Source organism: Pistacia vera, unplaced genomic scaffold (genome assembly GCF_008641045.1).
Source record: "Pistacia vera cultivar Batoury unplaced genomic scaffold, PisVer_v2 Contig838, whole genome shotgun sequence".
NCBI classification, from domain to species: domain Eukaryota; kingdom Viridiplantae; phylum Streptophyta; class Magnoliopsida; order Sapindales; family Anacardiaceae; genus Pistacia; species Pistacia vera.
This window is the reverse complement of record NW_022196710.1, coordinates 302,171-325,070: the sequence shown is the minus strand read 5'-3', so window position 1 is coordinate 325,070 and position 22,900 is coordinate 302,171. Positions and strand designations below refer to the sequence as shown.

Sequence of the window (22,900 nt, the reverse complement as noted above, 5' to 3'; positions counted from 1 at the left end):
AACATGGCACCAAGTCCTTGCAAAGAGGCATCTGTATAAATATCATAGTCTACACATTCTTGTGGTAACACTAATATGAGAGATGTCGTTAACCTCTTCTTCAAATCTCGAAAACTCGCTTCACATGCCTCTGACCATGTAAAAGGAGTTATCTGTTTCGTAAGAGTTGTCAATGGTTTAGCCAATTGGGCGAACCTTGCTACAAATCGCCAGTAGTAACCTGCTAGGCCTAAGAAACTTCTAACCTCTTTCACTATCTTCGGCCTCTGCCACTCAAGGATTGCCTTTACTTTGCTCGGATCTACTGAAATCCCTTCCTTAGACACAGTATGGCCCAAAAATAATACTTGATCCAGCCAGAACTCACACTTGGAAAACTTAGCATATATCTTCTTTTCCCTCAATCGTTGCAACACTAATCTCAAGTGTTCCTCATGCTCTTCTCTTGACTTAGAATAAACTAGGATATCATCTATGAAAACCACTATAAACTTATCCAAACAATCATGGAAGACCCGGTTCATCAAGTCCATAAATATTACTGGGGCATTTGTCAAACCAAAAGGCATCACTACAAATTCATAATGCCCATACCTTGTATGGAAAGCAGTCTTTGCTACATCTTGATCGGCCACTCTTACTTGATGGTACCCTGACCTCAAGTCAATTTTGGAGAACCCTGTTGCTCCTTTCAACTGATCAAACAGATCATCAATACGAGGTAGCGGGTACTTATTCTTCACTGTTACTTTATTCAGCTCTCTATAGTCTATACATGTAATACCCAAGATATCAAAGGTATGTTCCTAACTCAAAACTGCCATTCAAGGATTGCCTTTACTTTACTCGGATCTACCGAAATCCCTTCCTTAGACACAGTATGGCCCAGAAACAATACTTGATCAAGCCAAAATTCACATTTGGAAAACTTAGCATACAACGTTCTTTCGCTTAATCGTTGCAACACTAATCTCAAGTGTTCCTCATGCTCTTCTCTCGACTTAGAGTAAACCAGGATATCATCTATGAAAACCACTATGAATTGATCCAAACAATCATAGAATACCTGGTTCATCAAGTCCATAAAAACTGCTGGGGCATTAGTCAAGCCAAAAGGCATCACTACAAATTCATAATGCCCATACCTTGTACGAAAAGCCGTCTTTGCTACATCTTGCTCAGCCACCCTTACTTGATGGTACCCTGACCTTAAATCAATTTTGGAGAACACTGTTGCTCCTTTTAACTGATCAAACAGATCATCAATACGAGGTAACGGGTACTTATTCTTCACGATTACTTTATTCAACTCTCTATAGTCTATACACATCCGTAGTGACCCATCTTTCTTTTTTATAAACAGGATTAGAACTCCCTAGGGAGAATGACTCGGTCGGATAAAGCCTTTATCTAAAAGCTCTTGGAATTGCTTCTTTAATTCCTGAAGCTCTGTTGGGGCCATCCGATAAGGGGCTTTAGATATTGGTGCTGTTCTTGGTGCTAGTTCAATACTAAACTCAACCTCCCTTTCTGGGGGCAAACCCGGTAACTTTTCCGGAAACACATCTAAAAACTCTCGAACTACTGGCACCCTTTGAATCTCTGACTGAGGAATATCACCACTCTGCACTACATATGCAATATACCCTGAACACCCCTTTCTTAACATCTTTCTAGCTTTCATGCTACTAATCAACATGCTTAATTGATGGCCTTCTCCAAAGCTAAACTTGTCTCCATTATTGAGATTAAATCTCGCTTTCTTCTTCTCACAATCAATCTCTACTCCATTCCACCCTAGGAAATCCATGCCCAATATCATATCAAAATCAGGCATATCAAACACTATTAAATCCACTCCTAACTCGCGTCCATGGATCACTACGAACTCTCCAGACAATATCTCATGGGTCACCACGCTAATCCCATCAGGTAACTCTATCTTAATGGGTTGATTTACTCTACTAGGTTTCAAACCTAACCTCTCTATCATCCCATAAGATATAAAAGAATACGTAGCTCCAGAATCAATTAAAGCATATAAAGGAATTGCATGAAATAATAACTGACCAGTGATAATTAATAGACTGGCCTCTGCTTCACCTTGTGCCACGAAAAACACTCTGACACTAGTACCTCTAAAACTCTGGACTGTTGATGGGAGAGGAGCTTTACAATCCCTCCTCAAGTGCCTTGGCTGTCGGCACCGATAACACACGTTCTGGTCTCTCAAACACTCTCTTGAGTGGTTCTTTCCACATTTAGGACAAGGGGGAAACCCTTCTGTCTGAGGTCGTTTACTCCTCCAATCTCTTCTATTCTGTCTAGGCTGAAACTTTTTCTTATTATTCTTCATTTCTTTACTCTTCCCGCTCTCAACTTTTTCTTTTTGTAGGGCGGAAGGTGGCTCACTTGATCCTTCTACTGAAGGACCTACAGGGGTGATCTTGTTCTCAAATATCTCTGCCCTCATTGCCCGCCTTAAGGCCTCACTATAGGTTTGCGGGGGATCGGCACCCGTCATTATGTCCAAGCTATCTCCGGTTTCAACCCATGAACAAATTTATCTCTCCTTAATACCGGAGTGCTAACAATTCCTGGTGCAAATCTAGCAAGGGCATTAAATCTCACTGGATACTCTTTAACTGTACTGGACCCCTACTGCAAACCAATAAACTCTTGGACCTTCTCATGGACTCGATACTATGTTCTATACTCAGCCTCAAACTCTCGCCTGAATTCTTCCCAAGCCATTACTACAACATCATGAGTATCTTCTATTAGTTCCCACTAAATTCGGGCATCACCCCGAAATAGAAAACTCGCATACCGGATCTTCTCCCGGTCTATCATGGGGAATAAACCTGTGGAACGCTCTGCGGATCAAAACCACTCTTCTGCTATTACTGGATCCATAGTACCCTTAAACTCTAAGGGTTGATGTTGACTGGGAAGACCATATATCGGCTCAACTTTATTCTGTACTGTGGGAGGTACTGGTTGTTCTCTTCTGACATTAGGGGTCGGTGGTACCTGCACGGGGGTCTCAACTCTCCCTTGGCTTTCTGCCATAACTTCCTGTACAATCCCCCGAATTCTAGCTTCAGCCAAGGTAGGAGGCGTAGATTCTGGTAGGTTAGAAGGTTCTCCCTCATTCATCACACTTTTACCACAGTTTTGGGTACTACGCCTCATCTACAAAACAACCACACTTGATCAATCTGAGAAACACTCATAGTAAGGAAAGAATTAACTTACACAGTCGGCTATCGGACGTCGTGGCAATGAGAATAGTACACTGTCAAATCCCAAAATCTCTGCTCTGATACCAAAAATGTAATACCTGCTTTATACTACTATATTCATAAAAACACATACAATAAAATAAAGGTACATTAATAAAAATAGTTGGGCCCAAAAATTTTCTTTCATTTAATATACATATTCTTTACATAAAGTTAGTATCATTTACAAAAGTTCTCAAAAGTGTGGTGGATAGTGTAACTACTCTCCCTCGCCCGCTAACGTCCATCCGACTGCGTACTCACCTGGAACCTGCAAAAGCATAGAAACAACGGGGTGAGCACAACTAATGTTCAGTAAGTAAATCCTCTACATGTCTATCCCTGTAACACTTTCTCTTAATTCTTTCCTTACACTATTCTTTTCTCATCTCTGTTCTCTTACTATTTCTATTTCTCATATTCTTTGCTATACACCCTCTGGTGTATGTCACAGCCTCATCTTACCGGAGGCATGGCTGAGAACTCAACCCACTCTTCGTCAGTTTACTCTTTTTCTCTTTCTGTTCTTTCTATTTCTTTGTTTCTCATTCTTACTCATTGGAATGTCACGGTCTCATCTGACCGGAGGCACGGCTGGGCGCTACCACTCTACGGGACTTCTACTCATTTCTCTACTGATCGGATTTGGTCATGCATGGATTCGAAACCCTTGGCCATGTGAGTGTACATTCTTTCTCTATATCTCTTGAATGTCATGGCCCTTTCTTACCGAGGGCACGGCTAGAATCTCATGTTCCACTCTACGTGACGGTTACGGCCCTATCTTACCGGAGGCACGGCTGGGGATCACAAAGCACCCACTCTCGTGACTCAACTCATCACTCACAGGTTCCCCATCGCACAACTTACTCTATTCTCTTTTTTAGCTCTTAGAGTCGCTTGTGCACAAGGTCTCTACTCTTTCTCTAGCTACTCATCATAATGTAGCTTAACTCTTAGAGTAATTCTCTACTCTTTCTCAATTCTTTCTCAAGCTACTTCTCAATGCACAATTAATGCATATAGATGGTTCATGCTCATTAATGCCCTTAGGAAATGCCAATATGCAATGTTGCAATAAGTAAGGTTCATAACTCATTTTCATGCTTCTCTTAGGCATTTCATCAAACAACTCATGTGCATATAAAAACTCTTCTCTCACTACAGCTCTATTTCTCTTTTTAACCATCCAAAAATGGGAATGAACTCCCTTCCATGGGCATAACCCCTATCATAGAAGAACACTCCCAAAATATATACTCAATCTCATTTAACTTCATCTCAACTCATAACACATCAACACTTCTTATAAAGAAAATATACCCAACAACACAATATGAATACTCATTCTCAACTTATTTTCTCAACAAGTAGACATATATCTCTACTTAATTTCTCAATAACATACATATAACATGCATACCTCATTTCTACTAAATCTCTACTCACGAGAATTCTCAAATATCAACTTTTGTTAGAATTTACTTACCTTGTGATGATGTGATTCCACTAACACTTCTCTTTTCCTTTGGTAGAAGACTTTTCTCTACACCTTAAAACAATAACACATTAAGACCTCATCACCTTATAGGTAAAATTCACATCTAGAGTAAGAAATCTTACCTTAGGATGACTTAGATCAATTCTCTACCAAGATCTAACTAAAAACCCTTCAAAATCCTTGAAAGCTTGAAGGAGAAATTGAGAGGAAATGGAGAATGAAAGAGGCGGTGGAAGAAGATGAATGAATGGGTTTCTAAAGTTAAACCCTTATAATCTCATATTTTCTCCATTCTTTCCCATTTTACCGTTACTCTTTCTTAAGAATTCCACTTTTGCCCTTTTAATTCTTTACAAATGCACCCCCAATTACACTATTCTCCATGCAATTTCCTTACATTTCACTCCCCACTTTTCCTGCTAATTAAGGGTAGAATGGTCATTGTGCTCCAAAGGAAGAATTCTCTAGAAACTTCATTAAACTTTTTGTTAGGCTCGTCGCCGTGACGAAGACTATTTCTTCACCCCGGCGAAACTTCATAGAACCTACACCGTGGGTTGCAGGGCCTCATCACCGCAGCGACGATTCTTCTTCGCTCCGGTGAAGATAGTGACCCCAAAATTCCACCAAGTCTCTACAATTTCAGGGCAACCACTCAACCAAACCAAAGCATCCTTCAATCAAGGGCCAACCAAACCATATTAACAATATTCCAAGTCAACAAGAGTAAAGTAAGAGACATTAGCTACGTATCTCGAGTGGGGCGTTACATAATTAATTACAATTAAGGAGAGATAAGAAAATAGTTCTAACGGTGAATATTCAAAGTAAGAATTGATTTACTTTTGCATCAATGATCAATTGTAAGATTCCGATGGTGGATGTTGACGGAGACCAGGTTCGTTATTTTGATTGAATTCGATTTGAATTATTTTGTTTTCCTGGAAAAGTTTCTGTTTTACTAAAAAGCCCCCTCAGCCTTGTTCACATAACAAAAAATTCGGCTAGACACTCTCTTTGGGAATGACCCTGACTCACACTACTACATGTGTTTTTAGGTTTTAATTTTGGGTGCCTACGACAGGACACCAGAGTGGGAACTAAGTCATTATCTTCATTTTTTACCATGGTTATTTCGGATTTCTTAGGAACTACTTGGACTGGACTAACCCATTTACTGTCCGAAATTAGGTAGATCACACCAACATTTAACAACTTGATTATTTCCTTCTTCACTACTTCCATCATTGGTGGATTCAACCGTCTTTGCGCTTCTCTTGTAGGGTTCGATCCTTCTTCTATTAATATGCGGTCCATGCACATGGAAGGACTTATTCCTTTAATGTCAGCAATCGTCCAACCAATTGCCGTTTTGTACTCTCTCAACACATGAACAAGTTTCTCTTCTTGCACCTTTGAAAGGTTGGCCGCTACAATCACGGGCAATGTGTCTCCTTCTCCCAAGTATAAATACTTGAGATGACTTGGTAAAGGCTTAAGCTCCAAGGTAGGGGCCTGCACAATGGAAGGTAAAAGTTTCTCATTAGATATGGGAAGAGAAATATAAGAGATTTCATACCTTGGATTTTTCTTTGGAAGCTCATCTAACATTGCTGTAGTTTCATTTAGCTCTTCTCCCAACTCTACATCTTCATTAAAACTTTGAGGTTCCTCGGTTGACAACCCATTCCATATTGCCACTTCCAATGGATCTTTACCCTTAAGCTTGAATATTTGCTGCGTTAAAAAGTCAAGTACATCAATGGAAAAGCAATCATTGTCATCATTAGGATACCTCATTGCATCAAAGATGTTAAATTGAATGACTTCCCCATCAAACTCCATTGTCAATGTCCCATTATGCACATCTATTTTCGTACGGGATGTTTTCATGAATGGTCTCCCCAAAAGCAATGGCGTGGTTTTCACAGTTGTTTCATCTTTCATGTCAAGCACGTAGAAATCCACTGGAAAAACAAGCTCGTTTACCTGCGCCAAAACATCTTCCACAACTCCCTTTGGATATGCATTAGATCGATCGGCGAGTTGAATAACTACGCCGGTCTCTTTAAGAGTACCAAGATTTAAATCAAGATAAATTGAGTAAGACATGACATTAATAGAAGCACCTAAGTCTAACATTGCTTTCTCAAACCTTGTGTTGCCTATGACGCATGGTATGGTGAAACTACCCCGATCTTTGCACTTTGTTGGAAACTTCCTTTGCAAAACCGCTGAGACGTTTTCTCCCATGCTCACCACCTCGTTTCCCTTAAGTTTTCTCTTGTTGGTGCACAATTCTTTACGAAATTTTGCACAACGCGGCACTTGCTTTATTGTATCCAACAAAGGAATGTTGACATGTAACTTTCTAAAAGTGTCCAAAATTTCTTGTTCATGTTCCTCCTTCTTTGATGTGGCAAACCTGCTAGGAAAAGGCAAAGGAGGTTCGTAAGTATTAATAAGAACTTTAGATTGTACCTTAGGTGGATGTTTTGCATTGGAAGAATCAGTTGGCGAATTTTCTGCACTTTTGGGCTGCTTTGTTCCACCATGAATCAACTCATCTCCAACTTCTTTCTCATCATTTGGCTTCTTGTGAGCCGTCTCAAGTTGTCTACCACTTCTCAAAGTAATGGCACTAGCATTCTCCCTAGGGTTAACCAAAGGTTGCGAAGGAAGCTTTCCAGACCCATGCGCCTCTAATCTTCCAAGAGTAGTAGCCAATTGACTAACTTGGCTTTCCAAATTCTTGATTGACATTTTTGTTTCTTGTTGGAACTTGAGATTCTCTTGCTAAAATTGAAGAGATCTAGTTTCTAATGAGTTTATCAAGTCCTCTAAAGACTTACCTTGAGGTTGGGAAACATTTTCGGGTCTTGCTTGGTACGGTTGTGGAGCTCGTGGGTAAGGAAAACTAGGTGGATTATTAGTGACAGCAGCTTGTTGATTTCCTCCATAGCTAAGATTAGGGTGATCCTTCCATCCTGGATTATAGGTATTGGAAAATGGATCATACCTTTGCCTTTGTTGTCCTTGGTATCCTCCCATGGCATTTACTTGTTTAGCATTTGTCTCTTGAAGGTAGGACACATGTCGGTAGGATGTCCCACATTGGAGCGAATTCCACATGTCTTCACTTGTCCAATTGCAATTTGTTGCACAAGTGCAGCCAAATTATTCAATTGTTGCTCAAGATTATTGGATATCCCCACTTCATTTACCTTCCTTGGTGGTGGATCGGATCGAGTACCAAATTGTTGAGAGTTTGTTTCCATGGTTGCAATTAAGTTCCTTGCTTTTGTAGGAGTTTTATTAACTAACGCTCCTCCACTTGCTGCATCTATCATGCTCCTCTCCATTGGCATCAATCCCTCATAAAAATATTGGAGAAGTAATTGCTCACTTATTTGATGATGCGGACAGCTTGCACAAAATTTCTTAAACCTTTCACAATATTCATATAAGTTTTCCCCATTGTATTGCCGAATCCCACAAATTTCTTTCCTAATGAGTGTGGCTCTAAATACTGGAAAATACTTCTCCAGGAACAACCTCTTCATCTCATTCTAAGTAGTAATGGTCCCGGATGGTAGGTAATAAAGCCATTCCTTAGCACTATCTGCTAAAGAAAATGGGAATGCCCTTAACTTTACTTGTTCCTCCATTGTTCCATTTGGTTTCATACTCGAGCACACCACATGGAACTCCTTAAGGTGCTTGTTTGGATCCTCTCCCACTAAACCTCTGAAAATTGGTAGAGGATGAATCATCCCAGATTTAAGCTCAAAAGCTCCCCCTACCGTATCATTGTATCGAATGCATAAAGGTTGTTGGTCAATGGTTGGTGCAGCCATCTCTTTGAGAGTTAGATTAGCCATCTCCTCTTGATCAGAAAAATCAGAAGAATCACTTGTGAGTGGAAGATCGGTCTGGATTGCTTGATCGAGAGTTGATCTATGCAAAGGTTGTTTTGAATGAGTAATAGGTTGATTTAGATCAGAACTCAAATTGTATCACAAGCTTATTCACCAAAAACACCTACAACTCAAAAACAAAGAACAAATAAAAATTGAAAAATAACCTAAAAGTAAACAAATAATTAAGTTAATGAAAATCCTCGACAATGGCGCCAAAAATTGATGTGTGCAAATGCAACACCTAATTTTACCTCACTAAATTCTAATGCAAAGTCGTGTTGTAGCAAAGAGCAAGTAAGGGTCTTTCCCGGAGAGGATTTGTGAACTTAATTAATTATCTACTTCTAACGGGGTTTGTCACAAATTATAACATCTCAACAAAAACTAAAAAGAACTCAAAGCAAACAATGTAAATCAAGAAATTAATGACGATAGAGAAATCAATGAGATAAACGAGATTGAAGGTTTATTTGCCACCACTAGACACGGATTGCATAAAATAAAAGCACTATTTAACTTTCTACTCTCTTGATCACATCAGCTTAGAAAATACCAAATGTTGATAAGTCTCATCTCTCCTTACCGAGTCGTTGGACTAGACACGGTCATAACCCAATTCCCTATTTATTAAATAACCTAGGATACGATCTCTAGATTCAAAGTAATAAAAGCATTAAGTTATGAGAGACCTACTGAATCAAGGCTAAACTCATATGGTCGGTTTAGTTATCTTGAGTAATTACCCTCATGTATACAGGTATACACTTTACCACTAGTTATTTAGGTTAATAAAGCGATTTCGTACTAAACAACCTAAATTGGCATTAATAAATTAATCCTAACTATTTAATTGTGCACTTAAACAATTAAGACAATTTATCTAAACCCTATTCACAAAGAAATAATCACATAACCAAGAGGGATCAAAAGATAAATAGATGCAGATTTTATTAATCACAAGACATGTCTAGGGCTTTGAAATCACCCTCAATCACAAAAGAATTAGTTCTTCATGAATAAATATAAGAACATCATTGTATTATTCATAACAAATAATAATAACAAAGAAGAAGAAAAACTTAGTGAAACTTGGTTGGATTAATGAAGTTGATGATGATCTCCTCCAATTCCTCTTCTCCAAGCCTTCTTTAATCTCCCTTTTCCTTCAGTTCTTCAATAACTTTTGTTCTCTCTTTTTTTATCTCTCAAAGAATTCCCCCAAAATAATGCTAAAAGTCTTCCCTTTATATCTCACAAGGGTTAGAGTTTTGTTTTCCCTCATTCTAGTTAGTTTAGAACTCTTAAAATCCTATTTTCCTAGTCAAAAATGGAGGAAAAGTTCCCAGCTATTGTGACTGTGCCGTGGCACTGTAGCTATTGGAAAAGTGTGCCATAGCATAGTAGCTACAGGTCTTCTTCCCACATCATTCCATTGTTCTTCAAAGATGGTGATTTTTGAACTCGATAACGATGAAATTTGGAAAACTGGTAAACAGATGAAATGTAGCCCTTTGAATCAGTGTTCCAACAGTTTAAGAATCGTCTTAATCCGATCCTACAGCTTAGGATATTCTCAAAATACTAAGGCATGCTCAAGCTGGAGCGTAATCTAGAATCTTCTCTTTACTTCAACTTCCATAACTTCTTCAATTCAACTCCGATTCTCGATCCGTTTGTTTCCAGTTATCACAAATTCTCTTACCAACAACATGTCTCATCCAAATATTGTTTTTGAGCCTTATTTCCTGAAAACACAACAAAAATACCCATGATCCCGAAAAGTGCGTTTAAGAAACAATTAAGTTAATTCATGCGAATTAATCCTAATTTCCCACAAATGATACCTATAAACTACTAAGTATAAGTGTATTTTCAAGCACTTATCAGGATGTGGCTTGGATGCAGAATTACAAATGGATTTAATTTTGCAATCCTTGCCTGACTCTTATGCTCCATTCATAATGAATTTCAATATGAACACGATGGAGAAAACCCTGTCAGAACTTTTGAACATGTTGAGGACTGTAGAGCAAGACTTGACATAGTCCAAGCTTGTTTTACTGGTTGCTGCCAATAAAGCAAAGGGTAATAGCAAGGGTAAGGCCAAGGCCAAGCCCAAACGACAGGTTGCTCTTGGGCCTGAGAGTGGCATAGGGAAGGGAAAGGTAGTCTGCTTCTTTTGTAGCAAGCCTAGCCACTGTCGAAAACGCTACAAAGCTTTCCTCGCAAGCAAGAAGAAGTCAGATGCTATGACTTCAGGTATTTTTATGATTGAGATTAATTTCTCTCTCTCAACATCTTGGGTCATTGACACAGGATGTTGATAATCCGTTAATTATACAGTTTTTATTTAATCTTTTTGTCGGATTGCAAGTACTTTCTAGTACATTTTTACCTGAATTGGTGCTTAATTCTTTACTTTTCGTGTTTCAGGTTAAAATGGACTCTTTGAGTGAATAATTTTAAAATTTGATAGTTTTGACTCAGAATTGAAGGATTTCAGAAGATAGGAGAGTTCCGGAGTAGGACAACGCACGATGAAGCTTGTTTCCAAGGTGGAGAGTCGAAAATCGAAGAATCGGACGAAGAGGCAAGCAGAGTGGCAATTCTGTAAATTTCAGAACTTTTGAAGGAGCTTCGCCCCGGCGAAGAAATTGTCTTCGCCGCGGCGAAGTTAGGCAGAGACGAATTGGATTTTTCATTCTTCGCCGCGGCGAAGAATTCTTCTTCGCTGCGGCGACAGTCAAATGTTTCAGTTTTGTAAATGCACAGTTTCGTGTGTGCGTGTTTTTGGCTGGGTTTTTAGACTAAGTATAAAAGGAAAAACTTAACTTTTTGAAAGGGCTCTGAGCTGTTAGGTTTAGCCATCTTTTACATTTTTTTTAGAGAAAAAGCTTGCATTTTTCGGATTGTTAAAGAGAAGATTCAGATTACAACATAGAAGATTCATCTTTTGGGGAGATTTCTTATCTTTCATTTCAGTTTCATTATGTTTAACTTGTTTATTTCTATTTTTCGTTTTTGTAGTGTTAGTTTAGCTATGAACTAATCTTCTATGGGTTAGGGTTTTGATTGTAGTTTGGATTTTAAATGGGTTAAGTAATTGATTGTGTTATTTCCATGTGAATAAGCTTTGGTTGTGTGTTACTCTGAGTTTAAATGCTGTATGTGATGAACATGATGAGATTGAGAAATAATTCATGTTAAGCTTCTTGGGTAATCACCATTATAGTATTGGATGCTAGAGATAGATTCAAGAACTAATGAAATCAAATTAGGATTCTTGTGCTTAATGAATTTAGAATTATTAACCTTCAATTTGTTGGGTGCGGATTGTTAATAAGGATGAATAGGGAACATAGCCCGAGAGGGTATGTTAACATATTAGAGAATCCGATTTACAACCATTGCGTGTGAATGTGAGAATAGTGTAACTCTTAGGTTTAACCCATACAAGTCCAAACGAAGTCAAAACCCTACCCGTTTTAATTGAATTGATATTCTGTGTTGCATTTTGCTGTTTTAGTTAAGATTTAATTCTCTGTTAAATTTCATTTTTGTTTTCTTTTTCATTTCAATGTGCTCCCACCAATCCAAGATATTCGATTGCTTCAACTTGTTAACGTTAGGAACTTTAGTGCTTTGCTACCAGTCCTCGTGGGAACGATATCCTACCTATCACTCTATTACTTGAGCGACTAGTGCACTTGCTAGTTTTGCATGTTGTAGTAAACACGCATCATGTGACCTGTAGGGTCCTCGTCATACCGGCAATGAGTAGTATCACGATTGATACCAATCAATCGTCTCACTACACATAGACCAAGGTTGACCCCTAGCAAAGCATCATGGTCACTTGATAGATTCAGATTCAACGAAATAGCTACTTGTCAATGATATGGTTACCATGCAATCAAATCCTTTCATCATCTGTTATCTCATCAAGACTGAGGTATAGAAATGGTGTCAACCTCAGTTATCCTCGGTATATTTGTATTCAGTTACTAGACCAATGACCGAAATAATAAGTTAGATTGAGCAACAACTCAATCCCACTGTGATCACAGATTTACTGTCATTGTCATTAACTGAATTGCGTCCTGAGATAACTTCTCCCATACTCAGGAGTGATGAATCCTCTGTTGATCTACCATAGTCTTGATACACTCCTCGATGCAGCCAATCACTACCGTATTGACAGCTTTGAATAGAACTGCATTAGGCTAGTGTCAAACTACACCAATCGATGCACAAGGCACTCCGGTGATCTCAAGTCTAAGGATCACATGCACCACCATTTGTTAGAGGATTTGTTCCATAGACACTAGGGTTACCATCTATATGGAATCCTCTAGTGGGTTAGTCTAGTGAACTTGCCTACAGCAAGCACCCATGTGTTGCACCAGGTTGTCAGCAAACAAACTTGACAAGTGAGATTAGTCACTGCCTTTCGATAGGGTCATTCAATACTATGATAACCTTATTGTATTATCTGTGTCCTTGGTCAGAATAATACTGGGGCTACAAGCATTTCTAGAATGGCCACCATATGTGCTCATAGGGTTCTTACTATCAAGATTTGAAACACTTGGTACCCTCGTCATGGTTCTGCCATCCTAAGGACATATCAATATATGCAACTATGATTTATATGATATAGTAGATAATGCCTTTTATTGATTAATAAACATTATTACAAGAGTCAATTCCACAATAATTGATTGGCTCTAGGGCACCTACTCCAACAATCTCCCACTTGCACTATAATTAATCATCCATGTATTTAACATCGAATGACCTAAGTGCCTATCATGCTTCTGCTGCAATAGAAACTTTAACGATGGTTAGTAGGTATTCTACAAATCTACACATTCCCTTTCTGATCGACCTCTTAGATCTGATTGAATCAACTAAGTAAGTGTTTGGTTACTGGTGAGATCGTGATTCCTCATCCACAACAATGGCTCCATTGTTATCGTAGTAGAACTTTACTGGATCAACAATGCTTGGAACCATATCAAGTTCAATAATGAACTTCTTGATCCAAACCACCTACACGACTGCATTAATTAATGCAATATACTTAGCATCAGTTGTAAAATCCGCTGCAATGCTCTGATTCGAGCTCTTCTAGCTCATTGTAGCTCTATTGAGACAAAATTTCAAGTGAAAATTATCTTTATCCGTTTGGAAAATAATATCATTGTGTCTTGTTACAGTGAGCTTATCTTCCCGTCCATGATCCAAGAACATATCCTTAGTCCTTTTTCAGGTATTTAAGGATGTTTATTGTCACTCATCTGGTGTCTCTCACTTGGATGTGATTGATGTATTTTACAAGTGCTAAATGAACATAAGAGATCAATCTGAGTACATATCATCAAATTGCTCCCTTGGATCCATTTAATAACTTCTGCAAGTGCTTAATGCACATGAGATATCAATCTGAGCATACAACATGGTATCGCTCAATTGGATCTGATTGATATCCACTACAAGTGCTTAATGCACATGAGACATCAATCTGAGCATACAACGTGGCATTGTGATAAGAGCTTGAAAATACACTTATACTTAGCGGTTTATAGGTATCATTTGTGGGAAATTAGGATTAATTCGCATGAATAAACTTAATTGTTTCATAAACGAACTTTTCAGGATCACGGGTATTTTTATTGTGTTTTTAAGGAATAAGCCCCAAAAATAATATTTGGATGAGAGATGATGTTGGCGAGAGAATTTTTGATGACTGGAAACAAACGGATCGAGAATCGGAGTTGAATTGAAGAAGTTATGGACCTTTGAAGTGAAGAGAAGATTCTAGATTACGCTCCATTTTGGGCATGCCTTAGTGTTTCGACAATAACTTGAGCTGTAAATATTTTATCGATATGATTCTTAAACCCTTGGAAAGCAGATTCAAAGGGATAAATTTCATATTTTTATCACATCACCAGATTCCATCGTTATCATGCTCAAAAATCACCATCTCTGGAGTGTTGAAGAATGATGCAAGGTTAGCAGAGGAATTGGACCATGCCGCAGCACTGTGCTACAGCACACTTAGTCCAGAACCAACCATGCCACAGCACTGTGCCGTAGCACACTTAGTCCAGAATCAACCATGCCATAGCACAGTGCCGGGGCACAGTCACGACAACTGGAAATTTTTTTTCCCTTTTTTACTAGGAAAATAGGGTTTAAGAGTCCTAAACTAACTAGAATTAAGGAAAACAAAACCCTAACCCTTGTGGGATATAAATAGAAGTCTTTTAGCATTATTTTAGGGAATTCCTTGGGAGATAAAGAAAGAGAGAACAAAGATATTCAAAAACTGAAGAAAAAGGGAGATTAAAGAAGGCTTGGAGAAGAAGAATTGGAGGATATCATCATCAACTTCATTATTCCAACCAATTTTCACTAAGTTTTTTGTCTTCTTTGTTATTATTATTTGTTATGAATAATGCAAAGACGTTCTCATATTTCTTCATGAAGAACTAATTCTTTTGTGATTGAGGGTGATTTCAAAACCCTAGACATGTCTTGTGATTAATAAAATCTGCATCTATTTATCTTTTGATCCCTCTTGGTTATGTGATTATTTCTCTATGAATAGGGTTTAGATAGATTGTCTTAATTGTTTAAGTGCGCAATTAATTAGTTAGGATTAATTTATTAATGCCAATTTAGGTTGTTTAGTACGGAATCGATTTATTAACCTAAATAACTAGTAGTAAAGTGTATGCTTGCATACATGGGGGAAAATCACTCAAGATAACTAAATCGACCATATGAGTTTAGCCTTGATTCAGTAGGTCTCTCACAACCTAATGCTTTTATTACTTTGAATCTAGAGATCGTATCCTAGGTTATCTAATAAATAGGGAATTGGGTTATGACCGTGTCTAATCCAATGACTCAGTAAGGAGAGATGGAACTTATCAACGTTTGGTATTTTCTGAGCTGATGTGATCAAAAGGGTGGAAAGTTAAAGAGTGTTTTTATTATATGTAATTCATGTCTAGTGGTGGCGAATAAACCTTCAATCTAGTTTGTCTTATTTATCTCTTTTGTGATTGTTTCCTTGTTTTACTTTGTTTAATTTTAGCTTGATAGTTTTTGTTGAGTTTTTATAATTCGTGACAAACCCCGTTTCAAGTAGATAATTAATTGAGTTCACAAATCCTCTGCGGGAAAGACCCTTACTTGCTCTTTGCTAGTACACAATTTTTCATTAGAATTTAGTGAGGTAAAATTAGGTGTTGCGTTTTCATGCATCACATTGCTCACTTGAATTTGATTGATATCCACTACAAGTGCTTGATGCACATTGAATATCAATCTGAGCATACAACATGGCATTGCTCATTTGGATTCGATTGATATCCACTATAAGTGCTTAATGCACATTAGATATCAATTTGAGCATACAAGATGGATCTACTTGCTGAAGCATGTGAGATCCTCTTCATTTTATCTCTCTCATCGTGTGGTTTAGGACACATATCTTTAGAAAGATAGACACCATGTGCCACCGGAAGAAATCCCTTCTTAGATTCTTCCATACTGAATCTATTCAGCACCTTGTCTATGTACTCTAACTTAGGCTAAACAACCTACCCGATCTACCATGATAGATCTTTATTTCAAGAATGCAGGTTGCTTCTCCTAAGTACTTCCTGGAAGGAGAAGCACTTGGATAACCAAGTCTTTACCGACTGCAAGTTTGATATATAATTCCCAATTAAAAGTATGTCATTGACATAGAACACTAGGAATGCCACTGCACTCCCACTTACTTTCTTGTAAACACAGGCCTCATCTTCGTTCTTGATAAAAACCGAAGTATTTTATGGCTTCATTGAAACGAATGTTCTAGATCCTTGAAGCTTGCTTGAGTCCATATATGGACCTCTGTATCTTGCATATCTTATTAGCTTGCCTATCAATAACGAAACCATCGGGTTGTGTCATGTACACATCCTCTTTAAGGTTTCCATTCAAGGAAGCCATTTTGACATTCATTTGCCAAATCTCATAGTTATTAGCTTGTCCATCGAGAATGAAACCATTGAGTTGTGCCATACACACATCTGCTTCAAGGTATCCATTTAGGAAAGCCATTTTGACATCCATTTGCCAAATTTTACAATCATGATATGCAATAATCACAAGCATAATCCAGATGGATTTAATTATGGCAACCAGCAAAAGGTTTCTTCAGTCAATACTATGAATTTGTATGAAACCTTTGGTAATCAATCGTGCCTTATAGTTATGCACCTTGCCATCCATGTCAGTCTTCTTCTTGAAGACCTATTTACACCCTATGGGTTTTACTCTCTTTAGGTGAATCCACCAGAAACCATAACTGGTTTTGGTGCATGGAGTCCATCTCAGATTTTATGGCTTAAGTCATTCAATGGAATCTAGATCTGATACAGCTTTATCATAGATTATAGGTTCATTGTCTTGGTAGACCAATACATCACCATGTTGAGTCACAAGAAAACCATATCTCTCGGGCTCACGACATAGTTTCCCAGATCTACATAGCTCTTGTGCTACCTAAGGTAGTTCACTTTGATCCACAAATTTTAGAGTAACCTTTTCATGATGCTTAACCACCTCTTATGGCACATCATCCCGTCCTTTGTCTAATGTATCTTATGGTACTAGAACTTCATGAATTCTACTTTTCTCCCACTAATACTTCTTAAAATTTTATTTTCTAGGAAGACACCAATATGAGTGACAAAAATTGTGTGCTCTTCTATATGGTAGAAATAGTATCCTTTGGTCTCCTCAAGATACCCTACAAATATACATTTGCAGAATTTCAAACCCAACTTGTTTGAAGTCAATTTCTTGACATAAGCTTCTCAACCCCAAATCTTTAGATAAGACAAGTTGGGCTTTTGCCCACTCCATTGTTCATATGGAGTCTTATCTACAGACCTTAACAGTCTCTAAGGCATAACCACAGAACTATGTGGGTAGATCACTAAAAACTCATCATGGACCTAACCATTTCCTGTAAGGTCCTATTCCTCCTTTCAGATACACCATTATGCTGGGGTGTACACGAAGATGCGAGTTTTAATACTATCCCACATTCCTTTAGGTATGTTTAACTCAACTTGCCTCAATTGGCATAGTTTTCATTTTGAGATTATCCTTGCTGTCTATGTTAAGAACATATTATTATGAAACAATTCCACAACGAATATTATTTACACTCAAGGACAACAATCCATTAGTAAAATAATATTCTCATTTGTCCTATCTAGACACAGAAATATAATTTCTAGAAACTAAAAAAATATCATAATAATCCACAAGTTACAAGAAACAAGCCCGTAGGTAAAATCAGACGATAAGATCCTATAGCAAATGCAGCACCACGTGCTTCATTTCCAACTAGTAGGTCCACCTCTCCCTCAATGAGCAATCTACTCTTCCATAGTCCCTACACATCAATCAAATGTGAGTACCACATCTTGTGTTAATGACCCAAGATGTTGACGGGAGAAGATAATCTCAAGAATGTACTTGACGAAGAAGTAACATTCTTCTTCCTTTTTCCTAAGAAGGCCTTGCAGTGTTTCCTCTAGTGGTTGGGATTCCCATACTGAGGACAAATGCCCTTCTTATTTGCCACATTTCTTTCCAATGACTTCTAAGCCCTTTCCTTCTCACTTGAGCAGGCTTCAACCAACGTTAATGTTTCTGACATTTTCATGCTTGACTTAGTAGCCTTAAACATATCCAGAAGCTCAGAAAGGGTATTCTTGTTATCATCCTCAATGAAGTCATAGAGAAACTGAGAGTAAAAATCTGGCAAAGATTGTAATATTAGGTCTATCGTTAAACCTTCATTAGGTTTGCATCCCAAAATCTCAAGCTTGTTCATATACTTGGTCAACTTGAGTATATGATCGCCAATTTTGGTCCCTCTTCCATCCTACATCTGAATAACGACTAAGACACCATATGCTTCTTATTTGTCTGAAAAAATTGAAGAATAGAAGCTAAGTCCATTTTCTGGCACTGTTGTCACAGTAATGGTGTCATTGATGCAAGCACAATGTATCTAGTCATTTTTGCTTTTGCATCATATGTATGCTTCACATATACATACCCAGTCTCATGGATAGAACTATCAGTAGGCTTTGGTGACAAAGCCTGCTCAATGGTGTATAATCTATTGCTTGACTGAAGTATATTGTTTATACTTTTATACCAGTCAACGAAATTCTCACCATTCTATTTCTCTCCCAGTTCGATGATTTGTCGCAATGATGTTGGGATCATTTTGCTTAATTTTGAGTGAATCTACAAGTGCAAAATAAATAATCGTTATTACAATGTTTATTATTATTATTATTATTTAATAAGGCCTTTTATTAAACAATCGCTCCTACTATTTCCTCGAGTCAATAGCCCTCACTATTAACTCGGGAAAGCCAGTTGGCTTTCCTAATGGACTGAGATCCCATCTGGCCCATTTCAAACATTCGCTTTGGCAAACAAACCAAAATGGGTTGATTAGGTAGGCCAACAAACTTAATCCACACTAGCTGATTACTCCCACTACCAACCTCAAATGTGAAGCAAGCTAACAAGTCAATCACACAATTCAATGGCCTGGCCATTGTCCTCAAGTGTGATTCTCAGTATCAGTAGAGTGAACACTACATGTTGCCACGTACACATAACAAGTGTACTTATCTACTATGCCTATGACGTGTTTATCAACCTTCGCTTTGGCGAATAAGCAAAACTATTATCTTAAGTCGACCCATCACTATTAAGGAAAACTCCAATGAAATTTAACCTCTCACTGGTAGAAGTTTACCCTTCGCTTTGGCGAACAAGGTTTCGATGAACAGTGATTTGATTAAACCCATGGTGATGGAAGGCTTACACATGACTTAATATACTTTATTTGAGGATTTTTATTTTACATCTCACCCGTTTTATTATCTTTGTTAGAATGATATCGTTTGGCATGTTATGAAACATTCAACCTTAGCATGCATTCTAAGCAAAATATAAACGTGTCGGTACATGGCCCAACTAAAACTGATTTCCCCAAGCTTAGAGGAATCAGTGGGTCACCTAGGGGTCCTGTAATGAATATCTTAAGTCTTCAAATATGATTGGCTCGTCCTTACTCCGTCTTCAAGTACAATACAAAGTACATCATTCTAAATTTACAGTGAAATTAAACTTAAACTAATTTTATATTAATAAATTTAGAAACCTCGATTTACATTCAAGGGGAATGAGATGAAAAGAGAATGTACATCGAGAAGGTAAGAGAAAGGTAGGGTACGTCGAACCTATTTAAATTACAATCATACATACCCAAAAATATTTTAAAACATTTACCATAGGTCCAAGGCTCATGTACCAGGCACCATGCGATTTTTCCAACAAGAATTACTGCATAAATTCAAAACAATCAATTTTGAATTGAGTGGGTTGATTTATAAAAATCACCCTTTTAAATTTGCAGAATTACACATCGATCTAACGCTACAGCACAATTCACGTCGTGACCTAGTTTTGTCATGCCTCGACGCACAACAGGAATGGATTTGCACCGTAATGAAGTTTTATTTCATTGTGGATTAAAACCAACGACTCGTGTTTTTTACGATGCATTCACGCCATGGCGTATTCCACTTACACTATGTCGCAATCATGCAATCTCACGATTTAGCACGCTACTTCATCGTAACCACGCTACGACGTAGTTTTATTATGTCACGACTCAAATGCACGTTTTTCCATTTGACGACGATTTTGCACTATAGCAAAGTTTTATTTCATCGTGGCTCAAATCGTGCGATTGCACGAACATATTGTGTAATCACGCCACGATGTAGTTTTATTACGCTGCTGCCTAAATGCACAAATTTAATCGCTCGATGTTTTTCCCGCATTTGCGTCGTAACGAAGTTTATTTCGCCGCGGTGCATTTACATAAATATAGATTACGAAACTCTATGCTATGGCAGAGAAGAACTGTGCCATGATGCAAATCGCCATTTCCAGATTACTGTTCATGCACGTATCACAAAAACGATCCAATGCGAATCCCTCAACAAATCCAACACATCAATTATTCCATTTAAGCAATGTTAACAGATTAATAAACCAAACATGCAATATCCAACAATCAATTCAGTTAATCAATCAAAGTATCATTAAAATATATACAATCAAGGCCCTAGGCTGTGATACCACTGTAAGTAAATCGATGCGGTAAACGCAACGGAAAACAAATTTTTTTCCATCAATTACTCTGATGAACCCAAGATCAGGGTCTGATATATATATATATATTACATGCTTAAATTGAAATAACACACAAAACCATACAAGGATCCGATCATACTAGCGTTTGAAGGCTTCGTCAATATCTCTGGACGCGATCTCGCCATCGATCCAAGTGTAGGATCAAACTCACGTCATCCACACAAAAATAGTATTTCAGAGACCAAAGATTATTTTTCTAGAACCAATCCTTGGCTTTAAGGTTTCAAGGTTTGGAAAGGATGAAGTGAAAAGGAGATGAAGAGAAGAAGAGCGAAAAATTCTCTCTAATTTTTCACTCTCCCATGGCAGCAACCAAGAATAAAATGAATTCTCTCAATGAAAGCCTATTTTGCTTTTCTTTATATAGAAAAGCCAAATATTAATTCCACCCCCAAAGTTTAGCAACAGTCCAAACTTAGGTGGAATCGCACATAGGTCCCTGTTTAATTATTTAATTAAATATTAATATAAATATAAATATTAACTTTAATAATTAAACTCGTAATTTTTCTAAATTATTCCAATAAAATTGGACATCGGCAACAACCTCAATAAATTTAATTACACAACAAAATTACCAATATGCCCTTTTTCCAAAAGACGAAAATACCCTTCCATAGTTAACCACCCTTAAACTGTCTCCTTAGTGTGTGACCCGTAGGCTCCTCGTCATATCGACAGTGAGTAGTATCGCGATTAACACCAATCAATCGTCTCACTACACACAAACCAAGATCGGCCCCTGGCAAAGCATCATGGCCACTCGATAGAAATGGTATCAATCTCAGTTATCCTCGATATATTTGCATCAGTTACTAGACTAAGTTAGATTCAGCAACAACTCAATCCCACTATGATCACAGATTTACTATCATTGTCATTAATTGAATTGCGCCGTGAGATAACTTCTCTCGTACTCGAGAGTGATGAATCCTCTATCGACCCACCATAGTCTTGATACCCTCCTCGATGTAGCCAATAACTACCGTATTGACAGCTCTGAATAGAATTGCATTGGGCTAGTGTCAAACTACACTAATCGGTGCACAAGGCGCTCCGATGATCTCAAGTCTCAGGATCACATACACCACCATTCGTTAGAGGATTTGTTCAATAGACACTGGGTTACCATGTATATGGAATTCTCTAGTGGGTTAGTCTAGTGACCTTGCCTACAGCATGCACCCATGTGTTACACCAAGTTGTTGGCAAACAACCTTGACAAGTGAGATCAGTCACTGCCTTTCGACAGGGTCATTTAACATTATGATAGCATTATCGTACTATCTGTGTCGTTAGTCAGAATAATACTGGGGTTATGGACATTTCTAGAATGGCCACCATATGTGCTCATAGGGTTCTCACTATCAAGATTTGAAACACTTGATACCCTTGTCATGGTTCTACCATCCTAAGGACATATGTCAATACATGCAACTATGATTTACACGATATAGTAGATAATGCCTTTTATTGATTAATAAACATTATTACAAAGAGTCAATTCCACAATAATTGATTGGCTCTAGGGCACCTACTCCAACACTTCAAACTCCACAACCACCTTATTTCAAGTAAAAGAAAAAACAAAAAGTTGAAAAAACTGCCGCATTAACAAAAAAATCATCCAAGTGGATTGCCCCCAACCCATGGTGGACTTCTTAGATATCATGGTGGCGGCAATTTTGAGAGTTTCTTAGATTTCATTGAAGTGGGTGATTGTTTATGCGAGGCTGGGGCTGCTTGTGAGAGTAGTAGTGTGTGTCTCGGTGCCGGGATTTGTGTTGGACATGTGTTGGGTTATAGAGGGGAGATCGATACTAGGTTTTTGCTGGGGTGGGGTTTTAATTTTCTTCTTGCTTTTTTTT

General features: G+C 38.0%; 1 protein-coding gene and 1 non-coding gene across 2 annotated transcripts; one reads left to right on the top strand and one right to left on the bottom strand.

Annotated features, from left to right (window-relative positions):
• Positions 1-2,703: 2,703 nt before the first annotated feature.
• LOC116118117 lies at positions 2,704-8,666 on the bottom strand. Its single transcript, XM_031404086.1, is given in 7 exon segments — positions 2,704-2,790; positions 3,034-3,195; positions 3,549-3,555; positions 5,335-5,459; positions 5,911-7,310; positions 7,407-7,581; positions 7,899-8,666. Coding segments are annotated over 7 exon segments (2,724 nt in total).
• LOC116118153 lies at positions 8,194-8,301 on the top strand. The gene has a single exon (XR_004126108.1). It is a non-coding gene; the product is annotated as a small nucleolar RNA R71 (small nucleolar RNA).
• Positions 8,667-22,900: the final 14,234 nt, after the last annotated feature.